Source organism: Diceros bicornis, chromosome 18 (assembly GCF_020826845.1).
Source record: "Diceros bicornis minor isolate mBicDic1 chromosome 18, mDicBic1.mat.cur, whole genome shotgun sequence".
NCBI classification, from domain to species: domain Eukaryota; kingdom Metazoa; phylum Chordata; class Mammalia; order Perissodactyla; family Rhinocerotidae; genus Diceros; species Diceros bicornis.
This window is the reverse complement of record NC_080757.1, coordinates 13060104-13080416: the sequence shown is the minus strand read 5'-3', so window position 1 is coordinate 13080416 and position 20313 is coordinate 13060104. Positions and strand designations below refer to the sequence as shown.

General features: G+C 44.4%; 3 protein-coding genes across 3 annotated transcripts in view; 2 read left to right on the top strand and 1 right to left on the bottom strand.

Moving 5' to 3' along the window:
* Positions 1-672: 672 nt before the first annotated feature.
* Positions 673-3411, bottom strand: TXNDC17 (thioredoxin domain containing 17). Its single transcript, XM_058560014.1, has 4 exons — positions 3006-3411; positions 2361-2442; positions 1582-1657; positions 673-932 (listed from the first exon to the last, which is right to left on the bottom strand). The coding sequence occupies exons 1-4, from the start codon at positions 3148-3150 to the stop codon at positions 864-866; spliced, it is 372 nt and encodes a 123-aa protein (XP_058415997.1). The 5' UTR covers positions 3151-3411; the 3' UTR covers positions 673-863.
* A 388-nt stretch (positions 3412-3799) lies between these two features.
* Positions 3800-7399, top strand: LOC131417056 (collagen alpha-2(I) chain). The gene has a single exon (XM_058560010.1). The coding sequence runs from the start codon at positions 3905-3907 to the stop codon at positions 7379-7381; it is 3477 nt and encodes a 1158-aa protein (XP_058415993.1). The 5' UTR covers positions 3800-3904; the 3' UTR covers positions 7382-7399.
* Positions 7400-7462: 63 nt separating this feature from the next.
* KIAA0753 (KIAA0753 ortholog) overlaps positions 7463-20313 on the top strand; it is a 50648-nt gene continuing 37797 nt past the window's right edge. The window contains exons 1-6 of the mRNA XM_058560015.1: positions 7463-8281; positions 8984-9146; positions 14573-15197; positions 18006-18112; positions 19245-19307; positions 19726-19941. Coding sequence (XP_058415998.1) covers positions 9051-9146; positions 14573-15197; positions 18006-18112; positions 19245-19307; positions 19726-19941 — 1107 coding nt within the window. The 5' untranslated portion in view covers positions 7463-8281; positions 8984-9050. The remainder of the gene's footprint in view (positions 8282-8983; positions 9147-14572; positions 15198-18005; positions 18113-19244; positions 19308-19725; positions 19942-20313) is intronic.

The following is a 20313-nucleotide window of genomic DNA, read 5'->3' as shown; positions in this document are numbered from 1 at the left end:
GTCACCGACCTGTTGATGGCAGGGAGAAGATTGGTGGTTAACTACTAATTGGATTCTTGACCTTAGTCTAGTACAAAGATGAGGAGCCTCAAATACTTGTGCTTATTTGGGAAAGCTAACATTTATTTGGCAGATACCACAAACCAGGCACTATGTTAAGTGCTTAGTTGCATTCTCATTTTATTGCCAGAACAATCCTTGTTCATAAAGGAGGAAACTGAAGTTTAGACAGGTTAAGTAATTTGCCTGCGGTTACACAGTTAGTAAATGGTAATCAGTGTGACTGACTCACGGGCTGGAGTGCTTCTCCCCACTAAGTTATATAGTCTCCAACCTCTCTCTGCCACCCACCTCATCCCAGGCCGAGTGGAGCACATTCAGAAAGCTGTGAGACACAGGTGCCTGCATGAAGCAGGGGCTGAATTAGGCGTGTTGTGCTTTCCTTCAGTGGTTAGCTTAAGTTCTACATTCTAAACCCAAAGAAGGTGTTTTAGCATAACAGTTCTTTGTAAATGCCTGGAATTTAAGGTAAAAGATCCTAACTCTTAGAGATTTGGAAGCTGCCTACTTCACTATTAGGGGTTTTTAGATATTTCTATCACCTTTAATAATACAATCCTTTGTGCTATTACTGACACTCCGAAGACTTATTTTACCTATATCTTAAAGCTATCCATATATTACAAGCAAACTGAGGGTTCATGAGCATTTTAATAGAACTCTATTGTTTAGACATATACCAGATTTTTTTTTTAGATCATCGTTTATTTACTTGTTGCTAACATGAATTCAAAACAAGTATGCAGTTTTTTTTACTACCGGAGCAAATCAGGAAATCAAGACACAATTGCCATAATGAAATCTTAATCTTCAGAGAACATCATCTCCACAAGGTTGGCCTGAAGACACTCAGATTCTACCAGTTTTTGAGGCTGTAAGGGAAGAACAGTCAAATCTTAACCTGCAGCTACAAAAATATTATTAGGAAGGGAATGAGTTGTTCTGCCTTGAATGACACAAATCTTGGAACAGAGAAATTATGCCATTCATCAACTATCAACTAGTTGTAACAAGTTTTATGAAATAGTTAAGATATTTGCCTTAAGATGAGTCATTAAAATACTTGGCTCCGTAGACTAAAATAGGAGACAGCAAGCCCAGTGCCATCCCCTGCCCTCAACTCTTTAATTTAAATCCTGGGGCCATGACTCAACTTAAGGAGTTACCGTTTCTTTTCAAGCAAAATTATGGATTAAATAGAAAACAACCATTGATGGCAGCATTTTAAGGAATTACATGTTAACCAACTTTCTTGAGCAGTGCTTATAGAATTTTAAAAGAGTAGCTTTAAAAAAAAAAGCATGAAAAAGACCTAATATTCAGATATTTGCATTATTAGTAGTTTATTGGGATTGGCCATAGGGATGGACAGCCAGGTTGTATGTTTTTAATGCACTCTGAACAGCAGTATGATGTTTGGGATGAAATGTCAAGGTCTTTGCACATTTGAATTCAGCGCAAGTTAAAAGAGTTTTCACAGGGTGAATTGTTGCCCCAAGTCAGTTAAAGAAAGATACTCACTGTTCCATATTTTAGTAGTGTAGGCACTGCAGTTATTTTCAAATTTTTTCTGAAGTCATTATTTGGATCTTTCCAACTATTTCGAAAAGAAAAAGTGATCATGAGAAACATTAACTTAGTTTCTTACAGTTTGCTTAATAGTTGATATATTCCTACATTTAGTTTTTTAGTAATCATCGTTTTTGTTGTAAACATGTAAAAAACCTAGAGGACTATGACTTACCTATTCCCCTGTGCAAAGTTTCCATATAAAGTGTGACTAAGATATAAAATAAATGTAAAGACAATTAAGTTCTGAACTCACACCAGGCCAAATTTATTGAATTACCGTTACTTAATACAAGTGGCTGATCATTTGAATTTTTAATTTGTATTTTTTTTTTTTTTGAGGAAGACTGGCCCTGCGCTAACATCTGTTGCCAGTCTTCCTCCTTTTTTTTCCCTTTTTTCTCCCCAAAGCCCCAGTACATAGTTGTGTATCATAGTTGTAGGGTTGTAGCTCTTCTGTGTGGGACCCGCCTCAGCATGGCTTGATGAGCGCTGAGTAGGTCCACGCCCAGGATCTGAACTGGCGAACCCTGGGCCTCCAAAGCAAGCAGAAAGCGCGAAGTAACCACTGCACCACCAGGCGAGCCCCTAATTTGTATTTAATATCTTGTAATTGCTTGACTTATGCGACTGTAAGTTAGATTGCAAAACCTGAGTCCCAAGGCCCTTCCCGCCTATGTTTGCACGAGTCTAGAACATGTCTGGTAAATAGGGTATACATTGCCACTTACTAAGGTCTTTCTCCTACTTGGCAGTAGATGAACACACATCCTTCACTAACATGCTTCAGCCCCTCTCGTACGACTGGTTCAGCTTTTAAAAAAGTTGATAGAAAATTATTACACATCAGCTCTATAATCAGTCACTGATAAACCGCATCCCCCGCCCCTCCCCTCCGCCTTGGTAAGTACTCAGACTTTAACCTGCAGTTAACTGAGGAGGTTAACCAAAGTCAGGTGGTTCTTTCTGATTTGAGAGCCACTTTAAGGGTAAGGACCAAGTCCCAGTCCTTATTTGTCCCCACGCCACAGCGCCCAAAATGAAAGGCTTAAATATTGGCTGACTTACCGAAAGGAGACCGACTCACGTCTCCTGTAAGACACTAATCATACTGGGGAAGTGGAAAGTTAAAGGATTAGGTTCCCAGATTACTGGGTCGAATGGTAGAAAGAAGAGTACTCTAGCGGGGCAGGGAAGGACTTAACAGGAGGAGGAAAGTGAACAGGGAAGGAAAAGGAGGCACGATGACAGCTAAGATCGCCCCGCGGGTCTCTGGGAGCAAGACCCCTTCGGCCTCTTTTCAACCCTGCTCTTTGGCCATAGCCTCGGCCTTCCTGCTACTTCCTCTGGGCAGCAGCCCCCGAATCCCGCCTCACCTTGCACGCAGTCGGGGCACCAGCTTTTCCCTCCGGCGTCCTTAGAGCCGGTGAAGTAGGCGAAAATGATCTTGCCCTTGTGCTGCTCCACAGCCCGGCTGAACTCCTCGAAGCCGGACACTCGCACCTCCTCGTAGCGGGCCATCGGGAGACCACGCCGCGCACCGCCGGAGGTGTCTTCAGGCTGCGCCGCCGCGGGGCGGGGCCCCACGTGGGGCGGGGCGAAGCTGTTTCCGGGTGGGCTGGGAGCTGGGCGGTGCCTGGAGGAGCCAGCAAGGCTCTGAGGTGCTACGGGAGCCTCTGGCGGCCGTAACTCATCTGCACCGTCTTTCTGTCTTCGTTTCTCAGGTCTTTCCGTGCTGGCTCCGCTCCGAAACCCAGGCTTCTGCCCCACTCTGGTCCCGGCCCCGACCCCATGTACAGTGGCTGCAAAACCTGCTGCCGTGCAGCCCGTGGACCCTTGGGTAGCTCCGGAGCCTTAACGGCTCCCAAGCCGCCCTGCGCTTGTTGCTATGGCGACTAGGCGAGCGGCCGGAAGCGAGGCCTAGTTGCGGCCCCCGCTGCCCGCTTCCCGGTGGCCGCGCCTCGCCCCAGGCCAGGTGGGCTCGGGCCGGAGCTGGGGGGATTCTGGGCAGCTGCGTTAGGAGTCATGGACCTGGGGGACAGGAGACCTTCACCCGGGGCGGATCCTGTCGCTCGTCGCCCCTAATTACCTTTTCTCCTGCCTAGGCTTTAGTGGGGGGGCCGGGGACTGGGGGGCGGGCGGCTGGGAGGGAGTGAGGCTGCGAGGGCTGGAGCTGAGTGTGTGAGTGCGTGTGGGGAGCAGCCTTGGGAGCGAGGGGCTAAGACAGAAGGTGCCCTGGGGCCGCGTTGGGGAAGGCGGGACTTGTCCTCGAGCTATGAGCAGGGCGACTGGCGGTGGGGCCGTGCCCAGGCTGCGCGGGGGCGAGCTAGCGGCAGAGAGGCCGGGTCGCTGCGTGGGGCCCAGCAGGTCGGGGCGCGGACTTCGGCGCCCGTGGGGGAAGAGAGGGGCTCCAGGGACGTCCCGAGGCCGTGGAGCGAGGCGCCGGGCGAGGTCCTCGGTGTGGGAGACGAGCTGTGTGAGTGCAGAAAGGCTTCACGATTGTCGGCGGCCATGGGGGAGAAGACAGGCGGCAGAGACAGCCGAGGCCGCTGGGGCGAACGAGGCTTCGGGGACATCTGGCACTGCAGGCTCGATTGAGGCTGCAGGGGACCCTGGGACTGTGTGGGTGAACGGGTCTGTGGGTGAACCCCAGGTGGTGGGGCCTGCCGGGTCTGTGTGGGTGACTGGCACTGGGGAGGAGGAGGAGACAGTTTATAGGAGTCCTCGGGGCTGTGAGAGAAAAGGTCGTCCGGGATCTATGGGGCACGAGAGTATTCTGGAACTGTGGTTGAAGGTGCAGGCTATGAGGGCAGCTTCGGGGTGTGCGGAGGGAAGCAGAGTCGAGCTCCATCCTGTGCCTGCAGGAGAGGGGCCAGTTGAAAGGGGTATTCCTGGCCGGCCTTCATGGGTAGAAACCAGCTGTGGTGGTCTCACAGGACCATGGGTGAAAGGACAGGCTAGGGCAGTCTCCCAGGCCGCGGGAGTATCTACAGCTGGAGGCGTAGGGGCAGGCTGTGAGAGGACCTCAGGCTTGTGTGGGCAAGGACAGGCTATGAGGGTGCCTCTTGTGGGTGTGGCTGGGAGTACGGAGACAAGTTCAGGGATTGCCCCGCACCTGCTGGGGAGAAGAGAAGCTGTGGGGGTGCCTGGGGCTGTGGAGGAGATAGGCTATGGGGTTGCCCCAGGCCCTTGGGGAAAAGGACTGACTGTGGGGGTGCCTGGGGCCATGGAGTGGCCTGAGGCTGTGGAGGTACCCAGAGCTGAAGAGAGAGGGATAGGCTGTGGGGGTGCTGCAGGTCTGTGGGAGAGAGGGCAGTTGGTGCAGGTGCCTGGGGCTCTGCCTCAAGAGGCAGCCTGTGGGGATACCCCAGGCTTATGGGGAAGGGGACAGGTTGCGGGGGTGCCAGATGCTGTGGAGGAGGAAACTACCTCTGTGGGTGCCTCAGGCATGTGGCGGGGGAGACAAGCCATGGAGGAGATAGGCCCTGGGGGTATCCTTGGCCTGTGGGGCACCAGACAGCCTGTAGGGTTGCCTTGTGCTATTGAAGATGAAACTAGATGTGGGGGTGACCCAGGATTCAGGGAAAGGGGACAGGCTGTGTGGGTAGAGACAGGTTCTGGAGGTGACCCAGGGCCATGGGAAGCTTCACAGACTGCAGAGGTATCTGGTTCTGATGATCAGGAGGCAGGTCCTGGGAGTGCTCCAGGCCTGTGGAGTACAGAACAGGCTATGGGAGTACCTAGGGCTTTAGGGAAGGAGACAGGCTGTGGGAGTGTCCCGGGTCTGTGGAGAAGAGACCAGCCTGTGGGGCTGTCCCAGGCTGTGGTGGTACCGGGAGCCGTGGGAGAACAGAACAGCCTGGGTGGTGTCCCAGGCCTGTGGGATAGGCAGCAGGCTCTGGCTGAGGCAGTGCCGGGGGTTGCTGGGGAGGAAACATACTGTGGGCATGTCCTGAGTCTGTGGGAAAGGAGGCAGGCTATGGGGGAGCAAGGGGCTCTGGTGCCTACAGCTTTAGGAGTACCTGGGTCTGTGGATCAAGAGACTGGCTGTGGGGATGTTTCATGTCTGTGCAGGAGAAGACAGGCTGTGGGGTTGTCTGAGACAGTGGGGCTGCCTGAGGCAGCAGGTGTGCCCAAGCACAGGTGTGCCCCAGCAGGGGTCCCCACAGCTATGGGTGTGCCCAGGTCTGGAAGAGTGCCTGCCAGGGCACCTGCTGCTGTGTGGGTGTCTGGCCCTGTGTGTCAGGAAGGCAGCTCCAGAGATGTCTCGAACCTGTGGGAGAGGATTCGTACTGTTGGAGAACCCGTGGCTCCAGGAGTGCCCCTGGCTCCTGAGGAGCTGTGGTCTGTGGGAGAGGAGACTGGTTCTGTGGCTTTCCCAGGATCATGGGGAAGGAGACAGGCTATCGGAGTTCCCGTGACTGACAGGGTTTCCGTGGCTCTTGAGGTACCTGAGCCTGTGGGGGAGGAGACTGGCTCTGGGGGTGTCCTAAGATCTTGGGGAAGGAGACAGAGTGCGGGGGTTCCTATGGCTGCTGAGGTGCCCACAGCTCCTAGCGTGCCTGGTCGTCTGGGGGTGGAGACTGGCTCTGGGGGGTTCTCACGCTTGCCAGGAAGGAGACAGACTGCAGGACTACCTGTGACTGCGGGGGGGTCCACAGCTGGCAGGGAGCCGGTGGCTCTCGGGGAGTCTAGGCCTGTACGGGAGGAGACTGGTTCTAGAGGTGTCTCAGGTTTGTGGGGAGAGAGAGAGACAGTGCGAGGACCGGCAGATGCCAAGGGTTCCACAAGGATGGGGGTGCCCACCATGGCCAGGATGCCTGGGCCCCTGGGGGAAAAGATGGGCCTTGGGGGTGTCTCAGGCTTGTCTTCAGGGAGACAGACTACAGGGGTATCCATGGCTGTGGGGCTGTGCACAGCCACGGGGGTGCCTGGGCCAAGGGGAGAGGAGATACTCTCTGGGGGTCTCTCAGGCTTATCGAGAAGAAAACAAATTGCTGAGATGCCCGTGGCTGCTAGTGTTTCCATGGCTGTGGGAGTGCCCGCAGCTGCTGGGGTCCCTGGGCCCATGGTGGGCAATGCTAGTTCTGGGGATGTCTCAGGTGTATGGGGAAGGAGACCAGCTCCTGAGCTGTCCGCTGCTGCCCGGGCTCCAGGACCTGTGGATGGGGAGATTGGCTCTGAAGGTGTCTCAGGCCTGCAGAGAGGGAGACCCAATGGAACAGTCCCTGAGGCTGTAAGGGTACCTCTGGCTTTGGGGGTGCTTGCAGCCGTAGGAGTTCCCATGGCAGGGCGTGTGCCTGCTGCAGTGTGGGTGACTGGGTCTGCAGGAGAAGAAATGAATGCGGCTGTCTCAGGCCTCACAGTAGTGAGGAGTCAGTCCACAGAGGGACCTGGGGCTTCAGTGGAGGAGACAGGAGGTAGAAGTACCCTGGGGAGGAGCCAGGCGGTGGGCGTGTCTTATACCTCTGGGCAGGGGACGAGGTTGTGGAGCTGCCCAAGGTCTGTGGGAGACGAAACAGACTATGAGAATGTGCCAGAAGTGTCAGGGGCAAGAACGACTAGGGGGGTGAATGAAGCTGTGGAAGTGCCCCCAGTTTCGAGGGAGGAAACAGGCATTGGCCATTTCAGAGATCGCTCACAGCAGAGTGGGAGGAGACAGAGCGAAGGAGCATCTGGAGTCGGAGCCAGGGGGAGCAATTTGGGAGAAAATTACGTGGGGGAGGACAGATTGAGGGGAATGTTCCAGTAGTATGTGTAGGGAACAAGTCGGGGGGTCCTGGGGCTCTTTGGGAGGGAACAGATTGGGGGGAGATTTGTCCTGGGTTGTGGATGAAGGCACAGGCCATGGGGTGTTTCAGGATGGGGGAGAGAGATACTTTGTGGAGATGTCCCACAGTATGTGGGGTAACAAATTGGGGGGTTTCCTGGAGCAATGGGAAAGGGACAGATTGCAAGGAGAGGGATGTCCCAGGACTTTGTATGGGGGAACAGTTTGGGGGTGGGTGTCTCTGGACTTCGTATGTTTATGTGTGTTTGTACGTGTGTGTATCATCGCTCGAGATATCCTGGAACTGTGGGGATCCCTTAGTTTTTTTCCTAGTGGAGAATGGATTATTAGGCCTTTGGCATCCAGGGGCAAAGTGCTGACCACATTAATGTTGCAGATGTCCTGGCCCCAATTCTGCAGGCCCGTTCCGTCTGCACTCCAGCCCCTGAACTGTGGTGGTGTCAAGCCGGATGCGATTGCCTCGCTCATGTGCCTCCTCCCATCTTCATTTTTGATCGTGTCTGTACAGCCTTAGAAATAAGGAATCTTGGACAGCTGCCCTTATGTTCCTACAGATGTGTCTGTTTTTAAGCAAATCCAGTCAACAAACTTTGGGTTTATTCAAAAGCTTAAATTAGGGATTTTTTTAAACCTCAATTTCCCAAATGATTTACTATGGAATTTTTTGAGAACAAATTGCCCAGTATGTTTAAAACTAGTCAGTTTATGGAAAATCAGCTTAATTCAACAAACGTTGAGTTAAATTGTCTACTATGCGCAAAGCACTGTGTTGTGGGAAATAGCAGAGAAGAGCAAGACAAGGCCCTTACGCTCAAGGAATCTTGTCTAGCTGGGAAGATGAGACATATACCTGTGAAATAGGTAAATAACAACATGAGCCAAGCGTGTTGATCAGCACAGATGAGTGCAGGAGTGATAAAGTGTCTGTAAGGATGCATTCAGGATAGGGAGAGGCCGTGACAGGAGTATAGCCCATAGCAGCTTACAAAACGCTTTCGTGTCTTTTTTCTCACTGTGTGTATAGGGTGGAGGGAAGATGGGGAGAAATTGAAGATTTAGAGCGGTCACTCAGCTAGTTAATCGCAGATCCTGGCATAAATGTAGGTATTCTGATCCTGTAGAAGCATTCAGAGTCAGTCCCTTTGAGCTCCCTAGTAGAATAAAGCGTAACTGCTTTTTGACAAGTGGTTAGGCTTTATTCATGTAGACTGTATGTCCATAAAAACGCCCTGCTGGAAAGTGCTTGTTTACTACAGCGGGACTATGTTTTTGGAATAATGTCCTATTGGAGACCCTTGAGATTTGAAATTTGGAATGAAAAAGTCTCAAGGGATTGTCATTAAAATAGTGTGTTCCCCTATTGGAAAGTAGAATTTCAAAAGTGTAGTTGCCTTTTGTAAATGGCAGAAACTATCATATATCTGTCCTTGAACAATTGCTGTTTAGTGTGAGGTTGCTATGGACTACTTATAGAGTATTATATGAGTGTGGCATTGTGTTTTACTTATTCTTTCCCTTTGTTTGAAGACTGTTGGTCTGAAAGTCGCTTTCTTTTATTTTAAGGCAATGGTTTTAGGGGAGAACTGTTGGCCGAGGACTAGACTTTCAATATTGTTCTACACTATCTGACATGATGGGACCAGGCAGACCAGCTTCAACCTGTGTTCATCTAGCATCTAGTGGCCAGCTAGATGAGAGGAGTGACCCCAGGAAACTTCAGACCCAGGTAGTTTTGTTTTCTTCTTCAGATTTTTATTATGAAACATTTCAGACATAAAAGTTGAAAGAAAAGGACAGCGGACACCCTTTGAAACATCTTTTAGATTCAACAGTTGGTAACAATTTGTCTTGTTTTTCTGTCTACCCATCTCTCTAAAATTGTTGCAGAACCGTTTTAAAGTGAGTTGCAGGCATCATGACACGTCACTTCTAAATATTTTAGAATACTTCTCCTAAAAATAAACACTCCTACTTAATTATAATACTGTTATCACAACTAAGACAATGGACAGAAAAAATTGCCTAATATTATCTAATAACCAGTCTTTGTTCAGCTTTACCCACTTGTCCCCAAAGTGTCTTTACCCTCAACATTATATTATGAAAACCTTCAAACATACAGCAAAGTTGAATTTTCCAGTAAACACCTAGATTTCATTTACTGTTTCGCTATATTTATTTAATTGCATATCTGTCCTTCAGTTGATCCCTCTAGAATCTGTTTGTCAGTCCATCTTATTTTTTGACACATATCAAAGTAAATTGCAGCCACGAGTACCCTAACTACTTTAGCACACATATCATACACTAGAATTCTTTCTTTACCTTTTTTTTGGTGTAAATTTTACATCTGAAATGAATACATTGAATCGTATACCTCTTTTCACATTTGCTGAGTTTTGACAAATGTATACTCATTTGTAACCCATACCTCTATCAAGATACAGATCATTTCCATTACCCCAGAAAGTTCTCTTATGCCCCTTCCTAGTCAGTCCCCACCCCTGCCCCTCTTGAGGCAACTACTATTCTGATTTTTTCCCACCATAGGTTAGTTTTGCCTGTTCTTGAACTTCGAATAAATGGAATTGTATATTGTGTACTCTTTTATGTAAGGCTTCTTTCATTCTGTGTAATTTTGAGATTCATTCATGTTGTTGCATGTATCAGTAGTTTGTTAGTTTTTAATACTGAGTAGTATTCCATAGTAGGAGTGTACCGCAGTTTGTCTATCCCTTCTGCAATTGATGGACACCTGGGCTGTTTCTGCTTGTGTAATTATAAATGATACTGCTGTGAACATTCTTGTACAAATCTTTTTGTAAACATGTTTTTATTTCTCTTGGGAGTGAAATCTCTGGGTCATAGAGTAAGGTGTGTGTTTAATTTTTTAATAAAGCGGCAGACCTTTTTCCAACGTGGTTGTACCATTTCACATTCCTGCCAGCACTGCATGAGAGCTCTGCTTGCTCCACATCTTTGCCAACACTTGTTGTTGTTCTTTTTAATCGTAGCCATTCTTGTGGGTGTGTAGTAGTGTCTCATTGTGGTTTACAAAGAAAATTTTTTAAAAATTTTGACCTACTTTCAGACTGACAGAAAAGTTGCAAGAGTAGTACACGGAGTTCCTGGATACTCTTCTCCCAGATTCCCTAAATGTTAACATTTTATTATGGGTTTTCACTCCCTCCCTTTTTTTCTCTGTGTCTCTCCAGGCGTGCTTGCCACACACACAGTATCTTCTGAACTGATTAAGAGTGCGTTGCAGACATGATGTCTTTTTACCCCTATGTACTTATATGTGTATTTCCTAAAAACAAGGACTTCTCTTATATAATCACAGTACAGAGATCAATATCAGGAAATTACCATTAAAATCATGTTATCATGTAATCTACAGACCTTACTAAGATTTTGTTAGTTGTCCAGATAGTGTTCTTTATAGCAAAAGAAAATCCAAGATCGTGAGTTGCATTAGTCGTCATGTTTCTTTAGTTTCCTCTGATTTGAGCCATTTCTGGGTCTGTCTTTGTATTTCATGACATTGACATTTTTGAAAAATAAAGGCCAGTTATTTGAGGATTTTCTCTCAGTTTGGGTTTGTCTGAAATTTTCTCATAATTACATTCAGTTATGCACTTGTGATGGGAAAAGCACTGAAGTGATGCTGGGTTCTTCTCAGTGCATCGTATCAGGAGGTGCGTGCTGTGATTGCGTCCCATTACTGGCAGTGTTAACTTGAATCTTTTGATTAAGGTGGTGTCTGCCAAGTGTTCCATTGTCAAGTTACTCTTTTACCTTTTGTAATTGAAAGTATCTGCCTTTGAGACTATGCTAATATCATTTTACTCCCCAAATTTTCATTTACTAGTTTAGCATTCATTGATGATTTTTGCCTGAATCAATTTTTTATTATGATGGTTGACAAATGGTGACTTATTTATTTATATCAGAGCAGACTCACAGTCTTACTTTATTCAATAGGATAGTCAAGTAGTCTCTGATTTGGCCGGTGAGAGCTACTTCAGGCTGACTCCTGTGTCCCTTTCACATGTGTCCATCAATCTTTGACCAATTTTTGGTATAAAAAGGTATTCTAGGCTCAGCATATTTTTATTCTGTCCCAGCGCTGGAATCAACCATTTATCCAAGGAGCCTTCATGCCTTTAGTGGAGAATGGAATTTAGGAATCAATATCTGGATACTAGATACACTCATTAATTCTCAGATGTCATTGTTTCTAGGCCCTCTCAGAGGATGTAACTGGGAAATAGATGTATATACTTGTGTGCCTGTACACACATCCATATGCAGATCTGCACTCACATCTGTATCCCTTCCTCCTCCCCTCTCCCCCGCTTTATCTCCCTTCTTTCCTCCCTTTCTGTATATCTGTTTTTCTATCTGCCTGCCTGTCTATATTAAAACCTGTGAGGTATCTCCAGTTCCAATCCAACACTAACCATATTTGTAACTCCCCTATTCAATGAAGTGAAACCTGCCTTCAGTTATCCACAATATGTTTACTTATTTGCTGAATCCTAGAACGTATGAAACTGCTTCAGAGTCGCAATCCATGTCTCTGCAAAAAAAGAACCCTATGGATTGGAGTTCAGTGTTTGTTTAGAGTACTTTTTGTCTTTAGCCTGAGGTCATAGAGTCCAAATGCTATGTTCAAAAGTTAATTGGGTTAATTTTTTTTAATCCTCACTTTTTAGTGCGATTGTGTTACTCATTTGAAATTTAGTTTGGTTTGTTAGTTTCTGTTAGTATTCATTTTTAGGGATTTCCTTCATCCTTATGAATTTTATTTATTCCCTTCCTCTCTCTCTCCCTTCCATGTGAAACCTTAACATGGTTCCAAATATACCTGCACAGAAAGGTATATTCAGAGAGGTGTTACCCTCTCTCCCATTCCCTCTATCCTTTCCACCCAATTCCTACCCAATTCCTACCCATATCCTGTAGGTACCTAATCTCATTAGTCTCTGATTTCTCTTTGCTGTGTTTCTTTTTGCACAAATGATCAGATGCATGTGTCTTTTCTCATGAAATATTTCTCTCGTTTTCTGAAGGGTAATATATTATGGATACTCTTTTTGCGCTTTCCTCTTTTCACTGAACAATATATCTGAGAAGTCCCTCCACGAGCTCAAGGAGATCTTCCTCATTCTTTTTTACATCTTCGTAGTACTCTTTTGTGTGGATATAGCATAGTTGATTCAGCCACTCTCCTACACGGGCATTTAGGTCAATTCCAGTACTTTGCAATTACAAACAATACAGCAATGAGTAACCCTGTACATCTGTATTTTTTGGGGTGTATCTTCATGATAAATTCCTAGAAGTGAGACTGCTAGTTAAAAGGGAAACACGTATGTAGTTTTGATAGCTATTACCAGATTCCCCTCCTTGATGGTTGTCACAATATGCGTTCCCGCCAGCACCCTGTGAGAGTGCCTGTTTTCCCTCAGCCTCACCAACAGAATGTGTTGTTATACCTTTAATGTTTGCTAATCTATTGCTATTTCACTATGTTTTTAATTTGTCTTTTTATGAGATTGACCAACTTTTCATATGTTTAAGGGCCATGTGTATATCTTTTTATTTGTAAATTGTCTGTTTCCGTGTTTTTCCCATTTTGTATTGTTTTGATTTTTTTTCACTTCAGTTTTTAAGATTTCTTTATATATAGGGAGCTGTTTGTATTTATAAATATTTTTCTTTCAGTTTTTCAGTTCTTCCTCGACTTTGTTTATGGTGGTTTTTAACCATAAAAAACAGGTAGAAGTTGTTTTAAAAAATTTTTATTTTAATGTAATAAAGTTTGTCACTTTTTTCTTTTATTGCATATGGATTTTGAGTCATAGTTAGAAAGCCTTTCTCTACACCTAGGTTAAAGAGGAATTCACTCATATTTTTTTCTGGTACTTATATCAAATTCCCCAGGTATTTTAGGTTATTTTCACTTTTTAGGGAAAGATTTTCTCCAAATAAGGCTGTAAGTTTCAAGTACTGTTCATTAATCTGTGTACCCTTCAGATGGTAACCATTTTTTTCCTCTCTCGCAACCTCTACTGAGGTTTTTAACTACCTTTATTTTCCCCCAAAATACTTTCCTTACGTTTTATCACAATGGGTTATTTTAAACTGACTCTTCGTACACATGATCACATAATCATCCTTTATTTTGAGAGGTGGGGAGGCTGTCTCCAAGAAAAAGATGTCACAGCATAGGCTGCATTGAGTTCGTAGGCTATCTATCTGTCATTGTCTGGTCCAAAGCCTTGGAATCATTTGTTTCCTTTAACCTAGTAACCCCAGAACAGATCATTTATCCTAAGAAAATAATTTAAAAGGAGGAAAAACTAAATACGTGGATATATTAATTGAAATAATATTTCTCTAGTGGAAAAACTGGAACAATCTAAATGTTTAATAATAATAAGGTTCTAGTTAGGTTAAGCATGAAAAGGCCATTCACTGGCTTCTGGAAAATGTAATCATGAAAAATAATGAAAACTGTTGGAATATGGAAACATGCCTATGTTTAAGTGAAGAACAAAACAAAACTTGTATCTGTTGTGATTATAACTGACAAAAACTGAAGCTTGCAGAAGAAGGTGTAAGTGGACTGTTTGAGCAAGGTGCGCTTAGGTGCAGGATAAAAGATGTGGTCCAACCACCGGATGAAAAAGCCCAGGAAGACCTGAGGAAGTGTTGTCAGTGGCTTAGGTCTTGTGTGGTGTGTCTGTGGAGCAATTTTTAGGAACGCTCATAATGAATTGTATTGGTCACTTGCTGAAACCTGACATTTTGAAACAGGACAGAGTCTGTAACTGGGGAGTGGAGGAACTTACTGATTCTACTCCAAGCTTTCTAGGTTGACTTTTAGAGGAGGATCCCTGTATGCTATTATATTAGTAAACAGAAGGATAATACTGTGGGACTGGGTGGTTGTAAGATAGAACCAGGGGAATTGATGAATTCAAGGGTGTATGAGAGTGGCTGATTCTATCAGTACCCCGGGAAAACCCCTCTAAGCACTAATAATTGTGTGGGGGAAATTTTAGAAACTCTATCACAGACATATACCAACTATGCAATATGTTATTTTTCTAATGTGTGCTTACTTTTATTTATTTTTTAAAGAACCAGCTGCAGTTTAATAGGAATGTTCCTACACATTCAAGCAACTTGGCAATCCGATATTCTTGCCCACATGCAATTAGAATTGAAAAACTGAACCAGGCGTACAATGAGTCATACCATTGTAAAGATTTGGATTTTAGAGACGGTCCTGACCTAAGCAATTCTGTTTCATTTTCTGTCATATCAGAAGAGAGACTTAGCTATGCTGTCCACCTAGCCAAAAGAGATGTGAAACGAAGACAGTTTGAAGAACATGTAAAAGAACATCATCTCAGAAGTCAGCCTCAAATCTCTCAGAAATGTGGACACATTAAGCATAAGATATCTGACCATAGGGTGGAAAGGAAGGAATCAAAGAGTCAAGAAGTCTGTCGTTGCAGCCACCAGCCATCCAAAGTAGAAATTTCCAACTCAGGTGCCAAGGTATACCTGTACACATCTCATCCAGGACAGTCAGATCTGACCACGCCAAATTCACCACCCACCCGTGATCTAGGACTTCAGCCGCATGCCGGGATAAGTGACCACAAAAGCCTGTGTGAACACAAAAGCCTGCTAGAAGTTCAGCGACTCCGGAAAGAACTGAGCAGTTGTATCCATAAAATTGAAAAAGTTACTAAAAAAGGTGAGAAAAATTGGATTCTTCACTTTGAAGAGGTGTCACGAGAGTGAGATAATTCAAATACATTCCTCCGAAACCCCCACCCCCCATCACATTCCATTCCCTCCTTCTGTCACTAGAGTAAGTACTCATGACACTTGTCCACAAGACAAGTGGACTTTGAGTTTGACCAGTGTCTTTTCTTCTGAAGAATTTGCCCTACTCTAGCTCCTCTTTCCAGCAGAGGCACATGAAATAGCTCCTTTCCTGTAGGCTGCGCTTGGTAAGTTGACTGACTGAGGCCCAGCCTAGGAGTTGGCGTACCTGCTATCTGAGCCTTAGGTCTTTGGGAACTTGGATACACATTATCCTGTAATGTTTTGCTTCTATATCCAGAAGTCCTTCTGGCAAAATTATTTTTAATTTGTTCAAAAAGGTGCATCTTATATGTATATTGTAGATAAAACCAGTTCTAACGCAGGCAGTGTTTAGATGAGTACACAGCAATGACAAGGGAAATTCTTGGTATATGTGTAATATATCTGACCATGGCGTAGAAAGGAAGGTGTATAATCGTCGTATACTGTGCTCTACAATTCTTCAGTGTTCTCTCTGCCCCTGCACTTCCCTGAGGAGTAGAAGGTTGATTCCATGCGGACAATTTGGGGTTACCATAGCTAACAAGTAGGAGAATTGAGCCCAGCGTTCAGACTGCAAAGAATAGAGAGTGAGCATCAAAAGGAACTACTGTGGGGGCCGGCCTGGTGGCACAAGTGGTTGGGTGTGCATGCTCCGCTGCGGCAGCCCGGGGTTCACCAGTTGGGATCCCAGACGCGCACCCAGGAGTGCACCGATGCACCGCTTGTCAAGCCATGCTGTGGCGGCGTCCCATATAAAGTAGGGGAAGATGGGCATGGATGTCAGCCCAGGGCCAGTCTTCCTCAGCAAAAAGAGAGGATTGGCAGATGTTGGCTCAGGGCCGATCTTCCTCACAAAAAAAAAAAAAGGAACTACTATGCTAGGATAGTCCACAGTCTATAATGATCTTTTGCATTGGACAATTAATTAATATCTGCATATGTACATATATGCATGTTACGTAAGGAATGCAAAGTGCCTTACAGAAATACTTGTGATTAACAAGATAGAACCAAAATAGGTAAATGAGGATATTTTGGCACAGGAAAAAATAAGGAAAAATAAGATTTATTAGAAAGGAGTTACAGATTTATTTCTGAGCTTCTGCTCAGCCAGCCAAAGAGGAAAATGTGATCAGTTGCAAAATTTACAGTCTAAAACAGGAAAAACAGTTATTCCATATATTGAGGCTGGAAAGAAATTTCTCCAGTGGGTCTTCATGAAGAGTGTGTTGTGTAAGATCACGAGCAATTCAAAACCGTTCCTACATGAAAATAACAGGAGTGTTATGGCTCGTTTCTCTCTCCGTGTTGGCCTGTGGCATGACCCCGGGCATACTGTGGTAGAAGCTGTGCTGCAGGGGAACAAAGCCCTGAAGCCCACTGCTCTGGCATGTGGTGCAATGCAGGGGGACCCTTAGAGCAGAGCTCCTCACACTCTCTGTGGGCAAGGACTGGGTTGAGTAGGGTTTTTTTTTCAGTTAAAATTTTCAGTCTGTCACAAATCCATACTTTGTAAACCATAATAAAAATGTCATGACCATGGCAAATCGCTATAACAACATGTAAATGCATACTTTCAATCTCTGCACTTGCCTTCTCGTGGACTGGTAATAGCTGCGATGGCCCCTCTCCGCAGCCTACCCTCTCAGTAGCCCTGAAGTGCCCACTGCACTTCCCAGTGTGTGAAATATCTGACTGCTCTGATGTGCTGCTTTCTAGACCGGTTCCACGAGAATCCTCTGCAAGGTGAGCAGCTAGAACCCCCACCTGAGCCGGCTCCCGTTTATATTCAGCAAAGTATGTGAATCGGGAGCTTTTCCATGCTGTGCAGCCTCAACAAGAGAGAGAGAAACATTTTGGCTTATAGTTTCCTAGGAGACTGCATCTGGATCTACAACTCCTGATTTCAAATTTCTGCTTTCTTCAAAACCGCCTTACTGTTTTCGCTTTTTAATGAGTAAATGTTAAAAATCTGAGTTTAAAAAATACAGTTTTACTAATAAAATACTGTTTTTATCTGACTTGTATATTGGAATTTGGCATAAGAATTTGTTTTGCGTAAACGTATTTGAAAACCATTGACTGGAAGGAACGGTAAACTGCATATCCCTCAGGCAATCTTCCAGAAACAATTTTTTTAAACCAGTCTTTTGACTATGTGAAGTACCAGTGTGTACGAGGGTATGCTTCCTTAGAAACATATGAAGACTTTGGACATTCAAATAGTTTTAGTGCTTGCTATCTTAATATGTTGGAGAAAGGATTTCTCTTTTGGATTCAAGATAGGAAAGTAAAAGAAATCTTGTTAAACAAAAATAAGCTAATAAAAGGTTTTTGAAAAAATAGAAAGCATTACAGATTTTGGCTCAATATAAAGAATTTAAAAATAGTAAAAGATGCCTAATAGTGGAATAGGCTGTCCAGTGGGATTTGGTTCAGGGAATTCCTGCGTGGAGCTTGGAATTAATGTCTTCATGTCTCTTCCATCCCTGAGTCAGGTCCGTACACAGGTCCATTCATTCCTGGTTTCTTGCCTGATGAAAAATGAAACTTTTTGTTACAACAGGCTAATGTTTTTTTTCTTACTAAAGCTACAGATCTTCAACCTTATTTATCTCTTTGAGTAACTGAAATTTTTATAAGTTTTTATATAAGGTTTATAATCCACTTTTGGGGAAAAAAATATTTTCAGATCGAGTGGAAGAAACTTTAGATCCAGATGAAGAACGACGAATCCGTGTCAGGAGGCAGGAACAAGCGGTTCGTTCTGCCCGAACGCTCTACGTCCTCCAGCGGCAGGTGTGGAAAGCCCAGGGAGGAGCGGGACATTCAGCTTTGTGTATTGCCTTCTCAGAGAATTTCAGTTTTCCTTTTGACTCTGGAATATTAGCTTCAAAGTATCCTAGGTGAATTCTGATGTGTTTGTGAGGCTAAATTTCCTGTACACATGGACAAATAATTCTTTCTCTTTTTGTCCTCTGCCTTTATATGTGTTTATGTATTATGTGTATATGGCCAGACTCCTTAAAGAGTGATTTTTGACTTTTTGGGGTCATAGACTCTTGAGAATTTACTAAAAGCCATGAGTCCATTTCCCAGGAAAGATGCTTATACACATATCTTTGCAGACGAAGTCAGGTGCATCAGTTTCCCTGACACCCTTGGTCCCCAGTTATGCACCCGAGTCTTAGAGGAGAGGGACCTTACTAGTTTCTCATCTGTCTCGTGTTTATAAGGTACTAGAAGCTTAGTAGATAGTAAATAATTTGATTGTTTTTATTAAATAGCAAAGAATGAAGACCATGTTAAGTATCTTTCAGGACCCATTTAGTGGTGATAAACAGGCATTTACATTCTTTACACTGTGGATAGATTTTTAGAATTGTTGTAACTTTAACGCCTTACTCATTATGCCTTTAATTCATTTCTGGTCACTTATTGCTTGAACCAAAAACTGGACTTTTTCATTTAAAAGATAATGCCTGAGTTTGATTTTGTTCTATATTTTTGGAGGGTTCTGTTTCGGTCCTTGTTCTACACTGCTGCCATAAAAATTGTTCTAAAACACAAATCTTACCCTGTCAGACCTCTGCTTAAAAGACTTTAATGGCTCCTTGTAACTTAGGAGGATAAAAGACTTCATGATCTGGCCCTCCTCCCTTTCCAGAGTCACCTCTACCTTCGCTCCTTCATGTTAAATTCCTATTACACTAGGGACCAAGGGATGGAAGGTGAGCACTGTGCTCTGTTCACCACCTTGAACTGGAAACCAATATCTATTTTTTGGGTGCATGAATGAAGAGCCTTGTCTCATTTTCAAGGGACTTGAATTAATAATGGTTATATTTGGACAAGACAAGATGTATCCTTTTCTACAAAAAAGATCAGTGGAAAGGTACGAAGTTTTCATTTTTCCCCCTTTACAAAACAGGTTAAAGAAATCCAGGAAGAATTGGATAAATTGAGTCCACATAAAATTAAACACACTAAGAAGGTATGATGCAGTTCAATTGTGATTAATACTTATTATTTATAAGTTATATTTCCACTGTTTTGTTAGTGTTGTGTGTCGTGTGAGTTCTCTGCACTAATATTATTTTCAGTGCTTGTGGAAACCTGTTAGGGAGTGAGCACCTTAAATATTCTGAATTTGGGGTTGCTTTCCGAGGAACAGGTTCTGAAAATAGATTTTTGTTGTTGTTGCTGCTGGTATAAGAAAATGACCATGAGAAGCAAAAGAATGTCATTAGAAAACCTTTAAACTTTGCAATTCCCTTTATTTTGAAAAAGTTTTCACAATAGAAATAGTTCTTATATAGAAAGAAGATAGACTGTAAACATTCTTAAGGGTTGGGTTAATGTTAAGAAGTTCTAAATATTAAGATACCTTCTCACTTCTCATTTATTGCCAGTCATGGGCAATGTCCAGGCTGGCAGCTGCCCATCGAGGAGCCATTCGGGCCTTACAGATGTTTGTTACTCAGTTTACTGACCGAGGGGAGCACCCAGTTCCTGCCCGGTGTAGGGAACTGGGCAGTCTTATTCGCCAGCTTTCCCTCTGTTCTGCCAAGCTGGATACCGATTCTTCTGTCCCTGATGTGGTTATAGATATCCTACGACAAATTGAGGTACGGAATTCACTCCAATTTTTGTTAAAAGTGCATTGTTTCTAAGCAGGGAAGTAATGTTTACCGTTGCCTAGTTTCATTGGGATTAATGGAGAATACAAGACAAAGCTGCTGCCTAGTATGTTAAAGCTTTGCAGAGGGCAGACGCAGCACTTCAGTTTTATTTTATTGTTTTTACAGTCTAATCTATAATATTGTATTTCACTTCTTTGAGAATTGGTAATTTGAGTCTAGAATGTATAACAACTCTTAACCAGGTCCATTAATTAAACAGAATGTTCCATTCCCTGACCATGCCATTTAATAAAGAATTTATTAGCAAAGAAAAGGAAAACAGTAAAGCACTCTTAGATTAGTGCTTAGATTAGAATA